The sequence below is a fragment of the Chrysoperla carnea genome, chromosome 4 (genome assembly GCF_905475395.1).
Source record: "Chrysoperla carnea chromosome 4, inChrCarn1.1, whole genome shotgun sequence".
Taxonomy (NCBI): domain Eukaryota; kingdom Metazoa; phylum Arthropoda; class Insecta; order Neuroptera; family Chrysopidae; genus Chrysoperla; species Chrysoperla carnea.
The window spans coordinates 61,078,847-61,095,524 of NC_058340.1; the positions used below are offsets into that span (position 1 = coordinate 61,078,847).

At 28.3% G+C, this 16,678-nt stretch overlaps 1 protein-coding gene across 1 annotated transcript; it reads left to right on the forward strand.

Annotated features, from left to right (window-relative positions):
• The first annotated feature begins 11,499 nt into the window (after positions 1–11,499).
• LOC123298068 (polynucleotide 5'-hydroxyl-kinase nol9) lies at positions 11,500–16,383 on the forward strand. Its single transcript, XM_044879965.1, has 4 exons — positions 11,500–13,676; positions 14,582–15,085; positions 15,386–15,528; positions 16,071–16,383. The coding sequence occupies exons 1-4, from the start codon at positions 11,629–11,631 to the stop codon at positions 16,316–16,318; spliced, it is 2,943 nt and encodes a 980-aa protein (XP_044735900.1). The 5' UTR covers positions 11,500–11,628; the 3' UTR covers positions 16,319–16,383.
• Positions 16,384–16,678: the final 295 nt, after the last annotated feature.

Sequence of the window (16,678 nt, forward strand, 5' to 3'; positions counted from 1 at the left end):
AATTGATTGGATAAATATCGATGATATGTTTATTGAGACTTTTTAATTGTGGTACTTGAATTTTTTTGATAGAAACATTAAAATGCTTAAAAATTTAAGGAAAACAAACATTTTGTTTTTCCTTAAATATAAATATTTGTATAAATAATAACGATTTTAATATAACTCCTATAATAATTTTGATAATATCTTTTTAAGCACCCCACGCTTTTTTTTTACAAAAAATACATTTTTTTTCTTATTTACACTATTCTTTCATATAATTTTCTATAAAACCGTGTTTTTTATTTTTTTTAAACTATTATTTATTTTACATTTTTTAGTTGGATTTTCTATACAAGCGAGTTTTTTAGTTTTATCATTTTTACTTATCCGAGAAATTTGGGCGCCTGCTGACTCCCTTGGATGAGATAGCCGGTTCTCAGGTACCCTTTCCGAAAATTTTATCTTATTTAAAGTCGATAACTTAACCGAGAAAAAGCTGATTGGCGCGGTGACCACGGCGCAAAGACACTACCGGATTTCAGATACTAAAAATCACTTATCCTGAAAATCCTCGTAAGGATAAGGGGACCAACTGTTTAGAATATTGAATTGTTCTCGGTCCTTGATAAGTTTGCCAAATTTCGAGTTATTCCGACGTTTTGAAGGGGTTCAAAATCATGTTCGAAGTTTCCGTAACATACTAACATACTAACATACGTATGATAAGCTAATAAAAGCATATTAAAAAACCAAATCTGGCAAGTACCATATTATTTTCAAAAAACAATATGTCTCTCTAAAAACATTTATTAAAATTTATCCCAAGGACGAATAAATAAAAATGAAGCATGAATATGAACGGAACAATTTAAGCTTATTAAAATTTTAATAAAATAGACAATAAAATTGCTCAAGATAATATCAAGATTCATTTAGAAAATTCGATTTTTCAAACTTAAATTTTTTTAGCATACAAAATTTAATTTAGCATACATTAGTCTCAATTGGAAAAATAGTTTATAAATTTACCTTGAAAAACTGCCAATTGAGTATGAAATCTCTTAAATCATCAAATGTGATTTAATAGTTAGGTATTTTTCATTCATCTCTAAAAAACACAAATACAATAATCAAAAAGCTCATGTCATAAGCCAAAATCGATCAATGGACAAATGGATAAAATATAATCTGCATGAAATACAAACGCATGCAACCGAAAAATCGATAAGAGTTCTATAAAATCTTTATTGACGTGCACGCGCTAGTACATCTCACCAATCCACAACTTCAAAATATAAAGTTATCCACTAAAAGACTTATTAAATAAAAAAAACAAGTGAAAACAATCAATTGACTGAGTTAATTGTTGAATACCATGAATAGATAGAGTTGATTATGCAATCATTTGTTTTTTTACGTCATGCAAGTAAAGAAAGATAGGCACTCTTACACACAAAGTAATAAGAGTATGTTTCCTCCCACTTCCTCAGAAAACAGATACTTATATACAATAGGATAAACCTATATACATAGAATAAATAGCTTTTTTGGTTATGAGGTTATTTGATAAAATTACAATTTATAGTAAAGTTTTTATAGCAAATAGAGCGAAATTCTCAAACGCTGCTTGCAGGGGTGAGCGAACTGGTAGAAATAGTCACTTAAGAAGAATGTGTGGTATGCTATGCGTGGGTGCGTGCGAAAATAGATCAATCTAATTGAAGAGTCATTTAAGTAAATCCCTATATAAGTCAAAGCACCATGTAGAAAACACTTAAATAAATTAAATAATCTTTATTGAGTTGAAGAAAAATTAAAAATGTTCCTGACAAGGGTTCTACGACCGCGCTATTTTTTAATTGATTATGACTCTAATCGATATTTCGTTTGTGTGACGCTGTATATTCAAAAATTATTGTGTAATAGAGACAATTTTCAGACAATTATATAATTTATAGAATTATAAAATAATGATATTAAAAAAAAAATGGCAAATGTATTTAATAAACTATAAAATTATGCGTTCACTTTCAGAATTTACTAAATCATGTTTCTAATTATAAATTCTCAAAAATTGTTTTTTCAAATTAAAATAATGCTCAAAAATTGAAAAATAATTATAGATTCCAACGTACTATAAATAATAAGAGTAATTTACCAGTTAACTAAAAATATTTGGAACTATATTTTTCCTGTTGCTAAAATAAATACAATAAGACTACATAAACAATAAAAAGCTTGTAAATAAATTTAATTATAGATCGGACGATTTTAATCGGAAAAAATGGAATGGTAGAATACAGTTTACCCTTATGAATATTTAAAATAGGAATCTTAGTTCTTAATGCAAAATTGCATACAATCGTAAGTGTTTTACACATTGCAAGGGAGCTAAAAGAAGCAATCTCGGAAACGGCTCCAACGATTTTCATGAAATTTAGTTTACAGGGACTTTTTAGGGCGAAAAATCGATCTACCTTGATTTTATTTTTAGAAAACGTCGTTTTATATATGTTTTTACAGGAAAAAATGAAAAATATGACTCTTCCTGACTTCTATTGGCGAGTAGTAATACTTGATTTTTAATGGGAGCATCTAACTACGTTAACGTTGCTAAGCAACACACGATTTACCAAAAAAAAATACCAACCAAACTCCATCATCCAGGGACAAAGCATTTTTGTTTGAAATATGAGCTATTTTTAAACCCCCTGCATTATGTAAAACCTACGATCGTATAAAATGTTAGATTCCGTAAAACTTATTCGTATTCTGTCATTCCCTTTTCTTCTGTTTAAATCGCCATATTAGAACTATACGACAATAAATAATCACAGATTTCAATACTCATGTGCAATGCCAGAGTAAGGAAATCAGTGCAATAAATAAATTAATTTCAATCCACATTATAATGAGTAGCATTGTGATCCATTGGTGTTATAATCTTCCAAAATATGTGCCTTTATATAAAAATATTAAAAAGAGTATTTAAAAAAAAAAAAAATTATAAGAAAATGAAAATTTTATGTTTAAATTGTTAATAAACAAAATTCATAAATTATTGAATCTATAAATAAAATTATATTTATTTATTTAAATTTAAAAAAAATGAATATTTTATTGTTACAATTTACAGATTTATTATATTTTCAAAAAAATTGTATGATGACTAAAGAAAATACTGTATTTTAAAGAATGTATAAAAAAAATTTATGAAAAATGATTAATTTTTTCTAAAAATATTTTTTCTATTTATATTTATAATATATAGAACGAAAATTTTTTATTATTTTCAAAGAGGGTATTCTTTTATTTGAAAGTAAAAAGGTTAGCAAAAATTCGCTAAGCAAAAACGCGCTATAATAACAATGAAACCATCTTCAAAATTATTACATTTATAAGAAAGACAAACTAAAGTATAATTCAATATTTTCAGTTACCCATCTTTTTTACTTCAGTTGAATTTCCTGATACCTACATAGTGTGTTTCAAAATTGCGTGGCATTATTTTAAATACACCCTTCTTGGTAGTCGGGTAATTAGTAATAAACACTTCTTGAGTAAGTTATCAGTTTAACAAGTACTTCGTGTAAGTGACTTTGGGTGTTCAATATTTTATAATCATGGAAGAAATAGTGCGGCCCAGGCACATTTATTCATATTGAGCAAGGGAAATTACGACTAGAACTTCGTACATGCCAAAAAGCCTTGTAGTTTAAACCGACATGTTATAAATTCTATTCCATGCATAGTAGTCTAGTCGATAAGTTCAAATAGGTGAAATATAGAAATACTCGTAAAAATACGTGTGATAGCTCGCTGGATTCGGAATGATGTCTAAAATGTACCGGGAGCGTTAAAAAACACTATTTATTTTACATTTTTTTATTTTATTTTATTGTATATTTTCAAAAACCATTTCAAATTTACTTCGAAAACAATGTAGAATGTCATGGCGTCTTGAATGACATCACTACGTACCAAACAATCATTTTTGTACATTCTTAGTGGACAAAAGTCTATTACTTCAAACAATCTTTCACCTTTTAAAAAAAGAATACCCTCTTAAAAATATTATCTTATAGTTGCAATTCAGCAAAACTTGGACAATATTAAAATTATTTTTTAATAATTTCTATAATTCTACTAAAAATTAATTTTTCAATAATTTATATAGTTCCTTTAGTTAGTCCGTAGGTCAGCAATCATTAGTCGTTTATTAATCAGAGTAACTTAATGAAATTCTTCAATTGAAAGTTTTTTAAATTGTATTAAAAGCTAAGGAATAAAGGTAATCGATTTTAACGTTTTATAATATTAATTTATGAAATAAAGAATAGTTATGATAAAAGTGCCATCCATAGTTACAAAGAACTGAAAGAGTTTTAAAGTAATATCACAACCTTTTTTATATATTTTTAAATAACATAAAAACGGAATTACTCCTTGATTTCAGATAAATTACCTTCGAAATAGTTTGCAAGGAGAAAGAAAACGAACGAAAATTTGAAATAAAACGTTAAATATTTATTACAATTTTAAAAATGTGTTGTCCCAGAATTATCTAAATATTTAAGGAAGAAAAAGAATCCTCAAAAATTGTTATTGTCTCTTTATAATGGAGCAAGAAGGATTTCAATTTTTTCCTCAAAAGATAAAGAAAATCGAAAAATTAAAGTCTACGATATTTACGGATGGTTCCTTACACAAATAGAAATTTCATAAAATATTGATGAAATAAAAACACCAAATTTCATTTATCAAACCAAAAAAAAATAATAAGCTCTCTATATTAATAAATTTTAAGCGTCTCGAATAACGTCTTATGAAATTATAGATTACATTAATAATATTTTCTCGTGTAAATATATCATTTGTGAAAAACTACGTCTATATTTCATACTACATTGTAGTCTGTGTATAGATGTCATCAAAAAAAAAATTTATGTTTAATGTTGGCACATGCGTAGGCACATGCTCAGTAGATTTTTTAAACTAATGAGCATGTTCTTTTTCTGTCAAAATAGTTCAATAGTGAAGCTGGCTATGTAACGTCACAATTCAAATAAAGTATGGTCATTAATGAAAAAGATTGTTTAATAGAATAAACTGTGATTGAATTAATTTGGAAGAGTCATTAAACTACGATCAAAACAATATTATTCTGACTAGAATAATTTCATTCGAATAAATTGCTGCCCAGTATGCTGCCATTACGCAGCGCCAGTAGAATTAGAATTTAACCCGGAAAAATAATAACAGCAATTTTCCTTCGGATATCGTTGGGCGGGGGAGTTCACCGGCAGTCTACATTTTCGGAATTCCAACTCTGTTGCATCATCAGCTATCTTGAATTTGAGAGGGAATTTTTTTTCAGGATACCTTCAAAATTCAAATTATATTCTTTTTGAACGTTTAGTTGATGGTCCGACCAAGTTTGCGTCATCTGAATCTTCGTCATTTCTATAGATGACTTCGTCCAGAAGCTCGGGATGGTCGGTGGTGACTCGTTCTGACGCTAGATTTTCATCAGTATCGATGTCGTCTTTATCGAGCAGTTCTTGAATTGCGACGACGTTCTCGCACGTTTCTCCATTTCTCTGTTTGTATAAAAATAAATATATGAATATCGTTTCCTCAGCAACCAAAAGCAACGCTTTTGCATCTCCCCCCCGACAGTGTGAACAAATTTACCTGTAGATACCTGTAGAGGACCAAAATTTTAGGAAATTTAATTCCAAACAACTTCGGTGATACCTATTTTTCGTTTAAAAATTAAAAAAAAAATTCCCGACCATCACTTTTCGGGTTTAAATCGAAAAATATCGATCCTAGGGCAAAATTGTAGGAAATTTGATTCCAAAAAAACTTTGGTAATGACCATTTTTAGTATTAAATTGAAAATAAACGAGTCATTCAATAAACAAAAATTCACTCCCTGTTTTCGAGAATAAATCGAAAAATATGTGCCAAAATCTCAACCGGATTTTAAAACTGTCATTCCCATCCAGACCCATCCATAGAATCGATTTGCTGGATAAAAAGAATTTATATCTGAATGTATTAGCTAGAAACTGTGAATAAATATGTTAATAGGACAGTATCTGGAATCTTATGAGCTTTTTGTTGCCTTTGGTAATGAGTTCTTAAATTTTATTGACTTTTACAATATTAATTCACTCATTTGGTCTTTATATTGTGACGTAAAAATGTTTACAGAAACCATACAAAACCAAAAAAACAACAATTCAACGACGTTTATATTTTATAAAAAATCGATCACATAAGTCAATTACGTCAATTAGTAAAGCAATCATTATAATATGAAGCTTTTAGTCTAATAGCTTTTAATGCAAAAACCCTTTACATAGAAAATATATTTAAACATAGATTAATACTATAAATGTGGTATTGGACCATTAAAAAAAACATATTGTGAAAATAAAATAGCGTATTTCACAAAAATTTTCAAAAAAATAAATAAAGCTTTTAAAAATTTCTTAGCAAAACATTGTTATCAAAAACTGCGCACTTTTGTGAATTGATAATAATTAAACAAACTAAAAAAAAAATCAAACAAAAATATATTTGAAAATATGTAAATATAAAAAAAAAATTATTCAGAAAGAAAATTACAATTTTAGAAAATGATATTTTTTTAAAGTATTACGTATTTTTGTTCAATAAATTATGCTGCAGTCAGACACGAAGGCGAACAACAAACAACAACAAAAATAGGCAAGTACCAAACTGTAGAAAATATTTCGTTGTTTTTTATGTTCTCCTTCGTGACCGACCTATACAACGTGTTCTGTTATTAACTGCAGAAACGTAACTTCCCAAAATAAGCTCATCAAGAGCAACAAAAAAAGTCTTTTCCAAATTTGGATCTGAGCCCTAATTTGGGAGCTACAGGTATGACAAAATTTATCTTTGGACCTAAGCAAACAAACCACACCCATTGTCACATAGTTTTTTTGTTTACGTACAATAATTTTTGTTTTTGCAAAATCATGTAATCCAATTAAATCATGTTATGATTTTTAAAAATCACTACCTCAGTTGAATATTATTAAATGAAATTCACTAATATCTTCTGATTATCATTGGCTACTGGTTATCGAATGATAGTCAGTGAAAAAATGAATTTATCAATTTTTGTCATACCTGTAGCTCCCAAATTAGGGCTCAGATCCAAATTTGGAAAATAGTTTTTTTGTTACTCTTGATGAGCTTATTTTGGGAAGTTAGGTTTCTGCAGTTAATACAGAACACGTTGTATATTCATATTGAAATTAATTCTCCAATTAGTGTCCAAAATTGTCTCCAATTAGTGTCCACTCCGATTCCATTACTATTGAAAGACCTTCAAAACAAAATCAATTAAATTGAATCAACCAGAGAATTGATATTTTTACCACACTGGTTAATATGCTTGCTAAGTACGTAATGAAAAATGGCAGCAGCTTGGATATTAAAATTTTTTAACTTGAAGTACAATCAAATATCTTCTTCCAATATTAAACCAGTATGCTTCTATAATTTCCGAACGCAGCTTATTCATAATTGGTCGACACGAACCGATATAACAAGAATGTAAAACTCGAGTGGAGAAGGGAGCAGTCCTTGTTATCTGTAGTTCGTGGCTCTCGATTTTATTGGACATGTTAGAGAATTAATAAGATAAGGAGGTTATAATTTTTTATAATATTTATTATGAATTTTAACTTCATTTGAAGTTGTGTATGTACTTATGTAACAAAAAATTTAACCAAGCTCAAAAATGCAATCTTGAATTAGTAGATATTAATACAAGATGTTTCATAAATATACCGACAACTCTTTGAGGAATGGCAAAAAATAAATACAATCGATGCGATCAATAGCACGCCTTTGTCTGACACATGATACACGCAATGTAGCTCCATTAAAACAGCCGGACTCATTTTACGCCTGTAGAGCGTGCCGCATTACCACGCTCCAGTTACGGCCCTAATGGTAGGGCACATCAAATCAAACATTTTAACTCCATAAACATAGGTCTGAAAATGCTTGGTTTCTAAGACACACAAGAGTGATGCGGTTCGTGAAAAAATCTTTTTTTATTGATCTTTGTGAGTTTGTCGGTTTATTATAAAACACTCTTTAAATTGATTTTATTACTTAGCAAATTATGGCTGTTACAAATATTTATATGACAAAATATCCATTGCCTCCTTTTTAAGGTGTTTTTTCATGCTGAAGCTTGGCGCTGAGCGTCAAATTAGGTCACGTGGTCACTTTTAAGCCGTGCTGCCATCTGGGAAAAAAACTTGGCAGAGTCACATCGTAAAAAGACAATTATTCAACTAGGTGGAACCCTAATTTGACACTCAATGCCAGCGCCAAGCGTCATCATGAGGATACATATCTTTATAGTTAGTTTTTTTATATTAAAAAAAAAAAAGAGGAAGCTAATAATGAAAAACAAAAGGCTAAGCTAGAAATTACGAGATTTGAAATGCCTTAAATTATGTAGCCTGAATAGTCGATCTTTAAATGATAACATATCGTCAGGAATTATGTGTTTTCATAGTCCGAAAGAACAGAATGGAAGCCTTCGACTGCATTTTATCATTTAAGGATTGGTTTTATACTAGAAATTCGTAAGTACCTACTTGTTTTTATCTTTCCAGTGTATATTTTTGAGCAATTATGACAAACTTAACGATATATCGTACATTAAATTCCGAAAATATCCAGTTGGTAATACCATTGCCATTTAAAAACTAGTTCCCTCCATCTAGAGCAATCATTTCAAATCTCAACATTGGACTCAGAAATCAAATACCATACCAATACAAATTTCTAGTTCGTTATCATCTTTTAATTTTAATAATTCTAGTTTAGCTAATGATACGTTTCATAGTTTGAAAAGTTTTCATTAAATATGACAATAAATACTACATTAATAAAAGAATGACAACTATTATATGACAATAAATTAGATTTTTTTATTAATTAATAAGTAGACAATAATAAATTACAATCTATTGGTAATTATTATTTATTTTTAAACAATTTCTAATATTTTTCAATTTAATTTGATAGTAAAATACTATTGTTAAAATTTAATTAAGGTTTTTTTTTCAAATGTGTAATCAGGCCTTAATATTTTGATTTATTAAAGCAACGTTTCGCTGATTTAATTCAAACTTACTCAGACATCTATCCACATCCATATGACATAGACTATTTATACATAGAAAATCAATTTTCTATCATCAGGATTGCTGAGTTTTTTTGAGCTTAGTTATTCACATGGCATTGTAATTACCAGCTTACTAGGAAGTGGATTCAAAAATCGAATTAAAATTAATGAAACGTTGTAAAATTAACAAATACGACATTTAATTAAGATATTGGTTTGACAATCTGAATTTTAAATTTATATTTATAAATCTAAAAATTTAATGTTCGAAAAATTTTACGATTTTATTAAAATCGTTTTCAAAACCTGTATTTTTTTTTTAGTTAAATACAATTTCAAACCAAAATTTGTGAAACTAATATTTTGAAAATTACTTAAAATGCCAAACTCCAAGTTCCTAAAACGTATATACAGGACGTTCTGTTGTTGACTGCAGATCGTTGGCGTACAGAATCAGCTCATAAAGACGAAGGAAAAAGTTATTTACCAATTTTGGATCTGAGGCCTACTTTGTGAGATAATTAATATAATATTAATAAAAAGTAAATAACTTTATCGAATCACAGTTCAATAAAATTTTAAAGGATGGTATTGTATTATTACATAAACTAAGAAATAATAATAAGAGAAGAGGATGTGTTACATTGTACATAGATACAACCATTCCCACTCCTATATTATATCAACCTGGAAATTGGCATTTTACTTTTCATAAAAAAATACAACGCTAATTCATATACAAGATTCTAAAAACGTAGCAGCTGTAATATTTATTATACGAATAGTGCTACAACTTATGATGTAATTTGACTGTATTTTATACTCTTCAAATTCTCAATTGTACAAAATTTTTTAAACGTAATCCCAACTTTGAAATAAATATTGACCATTTTCATTATAGAATAGCTTAGCCTGTATAATTCCAGTTTTTATATTATTTCAATGAAATGCAGATACTTAAAATGGATGAAATATTTTAAAATATGACCGAAAATGAAAATTCTATACATATAAAACATAAATTGATTCATTAGCTACAATTTTTTGTAGAATAAAAATTAGTTATATTATTGACGCCTAGCACAAGATAGTCCTGCCAAAATTAATAAAATGAAATTATCAAAAAAAAAATATGTTGTTTTAAGTGACTAGTAATAAAAAGTATTAATATATACTCGGTATTACTTTTAAGATACTAAAAAGTTTTTTACTTATTATATTCAAATAGTTTTGAATTTTACGATTTAAAATACACAGTTGTAAAATGACAAGGTTTTAATATTATTTGAAATAAAATAAAAATATTTAAAAAAAACTATACATTCTATTTATTTATAAATATCATATTTTCCCACATTCTTTATTTTCAGCAGTAAATATAGCCAATTAATACGGAAGCCTGAATGGTTCATGATCAATTTATGAAAAAGTGGCGCTACACTAGCTTATTTTTTAAATGTGTACTACCCATAAGTATAAAACCAACTTTCAAAAAGTGCACTTGTGACTTGTGGTTACGGATACAAACCTTGAAAATGTCAGTCAGTGTATTCTTTAATTAGCCATTACCGAAACCAAAGAATTGCCGAAACTATCTGGAATTATTAATAATTGTATATCCGGATTTAATGATAATATGATAATGTTTATAATTTGTATTATGTAGTTAGTTAAAAATTGGGGCAAATATGGAAATTTATTTTATAAATTAACAAGCCATGGGTAGAGTCTGGTGCGTCTCTTGAGGTCCACACGAATAACTTCCCAGCATAATAAAAAGTTATTCTTTAAAAAAATATAAACTCAAACGACTTGAAATGACTCGACCGAATGTTATGAAATTATTTTTGAATCATATTGCCGTTAATATGATTCGATCGGCACCTCAACGAAGTCGATATCATTTTTGTTCGCGCGATGCCTTGTCCTAACCATGAATCGTAAAGATATGTTGAAAATTTCAATTTTGAAAATCGGACCCATTACTGGGAATTGTTAATAACATTTTTAATAACAATATGATTTGTACCAAATAATTGAAAAATTTTATAGATAATTGTAATAATAATTTATGATGACCAATTAAATAACATTCATGAAAAGAGTCACTCATCGTTGGGTTAATATGCATGTAGCCATTATTTTGAAAATTTTGAGATTTTCTGGTTTTAGCTGATAACCACATGTTTAGATTTCCTGTTATATTCTTACCTTTTCTATCATCTGTTTTTCTCTGTCGTATAAACATACCAAAACATCTTAATATTAAAGGTTATGAATTGCCTAAAAGTAATGGAAAAATGTGGTAAAAACAGACAAAAATAAGTATAATAAAGTAAGATTTGATTCACTTAAAAAAATTGTCATTAATCTTGATTACACTGTTTAGAAAATTATAGTTTAGTTGTCCAAATTGTAATTTTTTTATTCGTAATCATTTCGAATACTTCTAAATGGCTAAGTTCAAAAAAGATTCTTGTCAATCGGATACAAAATTACACATGAAATCAATTAAAAGAAAACAGAAACATCAAAACCGAAAAATTAAAAAACGCGAAATGCAATCCTTACTAATGAATCCTTATGGCAAACTTGTTTCTCATCCACATGTCCCAAACAATCGAGAAGTTTCAAATGCGTTCAACTCATCTTGGAATGTTGAAATTTGCAATATTTCTAAATACAAACATCTCGATTCAGTTAAACATGTAAATGGGAAAGGAAAAAAGTGTAAACGTAAGAAAAATAAAGATCGTTCACGTTATCACGAAGAAAATCATCGTTTAAGCCATTCATCTTTAAAATTTAACGGTGTATCTCCAACTAAATGTAATGGAAATCATTTTAGTAATTCATCGTGGAATATTGAAACGAACGTTTCCCCATTAAATACTGCTCATAACGTTAAGAAACGTAAAAAAGGAAAATTTATTTTAAAAGAAACAAATAAAAATGTGGTGTCTTCAAAAGTGAAAGGAAGTTCGAGTAAAAATTTACTTGGATCAATATTAATTAGCGATTCGGAATCACAAACCGAAGACGATGATGAACCGATTGAAACAATTTTTCAAAACAAGTATAATAAGAATGGTAAATTAAATGTTAATTTTGTTAATTTTAATACGGAAAATGTGAAAAATGAATCGTTTAAAACATCGCCGAAGAAAAGTTCGAAACATAAAAAAAAATTGAAATCATTCGATGCAAGTGAAATTATTCAAGATATGAAAAATACCAAGAAATCAGTGAAAAAATGTAAGAAGAAATTGAAAAAATCTAGAATGGAAATAACTGATGTTTCAAAAAATGTTCAAAATAATACTGAAATCGAGGTTTGTGAAAATATTTCTCCAACAAAATCAAATGGAAGCATTACTGAAAGCTCTACTGAAATCGAAATTCTCGATAGTACAAATGATTCATCCGATCTAAACGAAAATGTCACATCAACCACCACCAAAAATGATGTGGATTTAGAAATTATCGAAAATATTCAAACTCCAAAATGTTTCATTAATTTAACGAACATGGATTCTGAAATCGAAATTATTGAGAGTATGGAAATAACTGAGAGAAATCAAAATGTGTCATCGGATAGTGATATAGAAGTTATCGAAAATATTGAAAATATAAATAGTGATAATACAGACATTGTAGATTTAAACAGTGGTAAATTAGATCAAGATAATACAGACATTGTAGATTTAAACTGTGACAAATCAGATCAAGATAATGCAGACATTGTAGATTTAAACTGTGGCAAATCCGATCAAGATGCGGCTACCACATTTAAAAAAATATGTCAGTATTATGTGCTAGAAAATGTATGCATTGTAATACTTAAACACCCCACAAAATTATACTTTGAGGGTGTTCTAAAAGCTTCGGTTATTGTTGGTAACGTCCAAATATTCGGTTATACACTAACTAAAGAACCACAAATTATTCATTCCTTGGCCGGAGCAAGTTTTTTGTGTTTTGAAACATGCTATGATTCGAATTTATTATTACCAAATGAAAATTTATCGGAGCTAGGATTAAATAAAAATATCATAAAATCGTTAGAACCATCCGATTGTATTTTAAAATTCGAACCATATACGTTATCGAAAATTCAATTTATCGATAATTATATTAAACAAAAGTTTATTCCGCAAATACGGGAAGATAATGAAATCGAACAATTTTTAAAATGTCGATTAGAAATTGAGGATGATACGTTCAGGTCAATATTCAAATCGAATCCACAATGGGATCAACCAATTCAAAGCATAATTAGTACAAATAATAGTAAAACAATTCTTTGTGGTGGAAAAAATGCTGGAAAATCAACTTTGTTTCGTTATACAGTTAATAAATTGTTAAATTATAATAATGCTGTATTATCTTTGGATTTTGATATTGGACAGTCTGAATTTTCTGTGCCCGGATGTATTTCAGTTGTTAAAGTTACCAAACCATTATTAGGGCCAAATTATACTCACTTACAAAAACCTGAAAGGTATGTATAAACAAGGATATTAAATAGGGTATTCCACTATTTTTGAAAAAGTACTACCAAAAATTTAATTCGGAAAAATACACACACTTTCTTGTCAAAAACTTAAATTAAATTTTAAACCTTTTTTAAACTGTCAAAAACGCGGGCATCCAATTGGATGACGTAATATGGGTATCACTATACGAAATAATACAAATAAGTTTGACAGATATATTCATAGACATCTGATTATAATATAAATATAAATACTTATTATCTATGTATATATTATACCCAGCTGTCTTCACTGAACTAATTGATGGTCTATGACTCATACCGCTATGACATCACAGCAGGACTTACCCGCGTTTTAGGTCACGTGATATACAGTTTAAAATCATCTAATTAGTCCATTTCCGATAGTCCGGCTGTGGACACGATAACTCAAAAACGAAAAGAGATATCAAGCCGAAATTTGAATAGCCTGCTCAGTAAGTAAAAAGAGGGGCTTTTGTAAATCATTAGAGATAGAACAAAAGTTTTAAAGTAAAAAATGTTTCTTCTTCAACTTTTTCAATCATTCTATCATCAACTTTTGTTTGAAACATTTTTTCGTAAACGTCACTGTTTATCCGTGAGGGCGCAAATTACGACGAATCTTTGGTGGCAGAAAGGCCGACATAATTGTGTTGTTTGTTTAAGAGATATTCAACATTTTCTATACAGGGTATTTCAACAATTAATTCAGTCAATTGTTCGTTTTCACTAGTTTTAAATTAAAATTTTTTAGTTTTAATTCTTATGCTTACGAGTAGCTAGAAAAAAGTACTTATGAGCGGCAAATATTTAAACGACGAACCAGAATCATTATGAATTTTTTAGAAATTTTATATATGGCTTAAATTTTACAATACATTTTGTTTTAGATCATATTTTCTTGGAACCATAAGTGTAGTCAATAATATGGATGGATATCTTTATGGAATCAAATACATTTTAGATTATTGTTCGACGAATCCATCATATCAAAATATTCCCTGGGTTATAAATACAATGGGATTTGTTAAAGATATTGGTTTTTCAATTATGATACACTTAGCTCGCATGATTCAACCAACACATATTATTCAAATTATACAGACAAATCGGAAGGAAAATTATCCAGTGAATCTTTCAGCACAATTATTGAACAATTCACCAAATATGCCTGGATGGCATGAAGATTATAAGGGTTATTGTGCCCATGAATTATATTTAGTAAACAAATTTACCGAAATGAAACATTATTTGAAAGATAATACTGTGGCAAATCCAGTAAATACACATTGGGGATTCCGGCCAAATGAATTACGGAACGTGTGTATGATAAGTTATGTTAATGGAATTATTAAAAAAGAAAATCAATCATTATTAGAAGTTCAACCAGTTGTGTAAGTTTCCTTTTTCTACCCTATATACAGAGTGTCTACTTAAGTTAGCTACATATGGAAATCTTTCTTATTATAAGGTTTACGAAAAAAAGTTATTCTTTATAAAAATCTCTACTTTCAAAAATACAAATTAACATTCAGTTATTCACTTTTGACATCGAATGTACAGGTGCTGAAATTGAAAAATTTCGATAGGAATGTTAATGGTCGTTTTGATTGTTAACACTCTTTTTTGCGGATTCATTAGGATACTTTGGACTAAAATAATTCGATATAATTTACATATTAATTTTATTACAGCACTACAATGGACGATGTTAAATTGGTTAGTTCAAATATAAGCGAAACATTAATTCCAAGTCTTTTTAATGGAAATTTTGTAGCTTTATGTCGAGAACAAAAAATAGAATACGATAAAGTGCTGTATATATGTGAAGGTTTTGGTAAGTTTATAAAAGCACTTTTTTCTTTTAAAATATTAAAATTAAAAATCGTAATTTTTAAACTTTATATCACGTGACCTAAAACGCGGGTAAGCCCTGCTGTGATGTCATATTGGTATGAGTCATAGACCATCAATTAGTGTAGACAGCTGGGTATAATATATACATAGATAATAAGTATTTATATTTATTATAATCAGATGTCTATGAATATATCTGTCAAAGTTATTTGTGTTATTTCATATAGTGATACCGATATTACGTCATCAAATTGGATGCGCGCGTTTTTGACACTTTAAAAAAGGTTTAAAATTTAATTTAAGTTTTTGGCAAGAAAGCGTGTGTATTTTTCTGAAATAAATTTTTTGTGGCTTTTTATTAGCAAAATCAACATTTTGAAGTACTTTTTCAAAAATAGTGGAATACCTTATCAAGACATTTTAATTGAATTCTTGTGGCCGTCCATGAAACTTTGTGAAATGTTCCGTTGGCAGTCCGCACCTTCCTTAAAATTTTAATATATTTCAATTTATTTTTTTTAGGTATTATACGTGGAATCGATAATAAAGACATTTATTTATTGACTCCATTAAATCTACAAACATTAAAAAATGTGACACATATAATGTTATCTGCAGAACCACTTCCTCCCAGTATCTATATGAATACTAAATGTATGGATTGTTCTGTACCATATGTGTCTGCATCAAAATCAAAACAAATGAAAACAACTATAGCTCCTCAACGTTCCACTTATCACATATTTAAAAATTATTTGAACAAAATGTAAGAAAATGAATAAAAAATGCTCTGTAGGAGTAATCTTGTTTTTGATTTCTATTCTTTTTAATACTAGTCAACATCATTTATTATGGAATTACTTTTCTATGTCTTCTATTTGACTTCTAATTGTGTTTTAAATTTTGTAAAGAAATAAAAAGTTTGAAAATGGTAACAGTACAATTTATTAGTTTTTTTTTTCTTCAAATTAACAATAATTATGATAAGACGTATAGAGCTACGGATTGTACGTGCTGTTTTCGGTTACAGGTCAAAAGTTGTTTTAATCTCTGGAGGGAGGTAGTCGCACAAAAGACCTGCCGAGTCCACTCGCCCAGAACCTGGGGACTGGAGTTGTTAAACAAATTCA

What these genes read in the sequence shown, in the direction of transcription:
- LOC123298068 (XM_044879965.1), top strand. Translation starts at nt 11,629, where the DNA reads ATGGCTAAGTTCAAAAAAGATTCTTGTCAATCGGATACAAAATTACAC. An exon ending in CACTTACAAAAACCTGAAAG is followed by an intron (nt 13,677 to 14,581) that starts GTATGTATAAAC and finishes ATTTTGTTTTAG; the next exon opens with ATCATATTTTCTTGGAACCA. An exon ending in TTAGAAGTTCAACCAGTTGT is followed by an intron (nt 15,086 to 15,385) that starts GTAAGTTTCCTT and finishes ATTTTATTACAG; the next exon opens with CACTACAATGGACGATGTTA.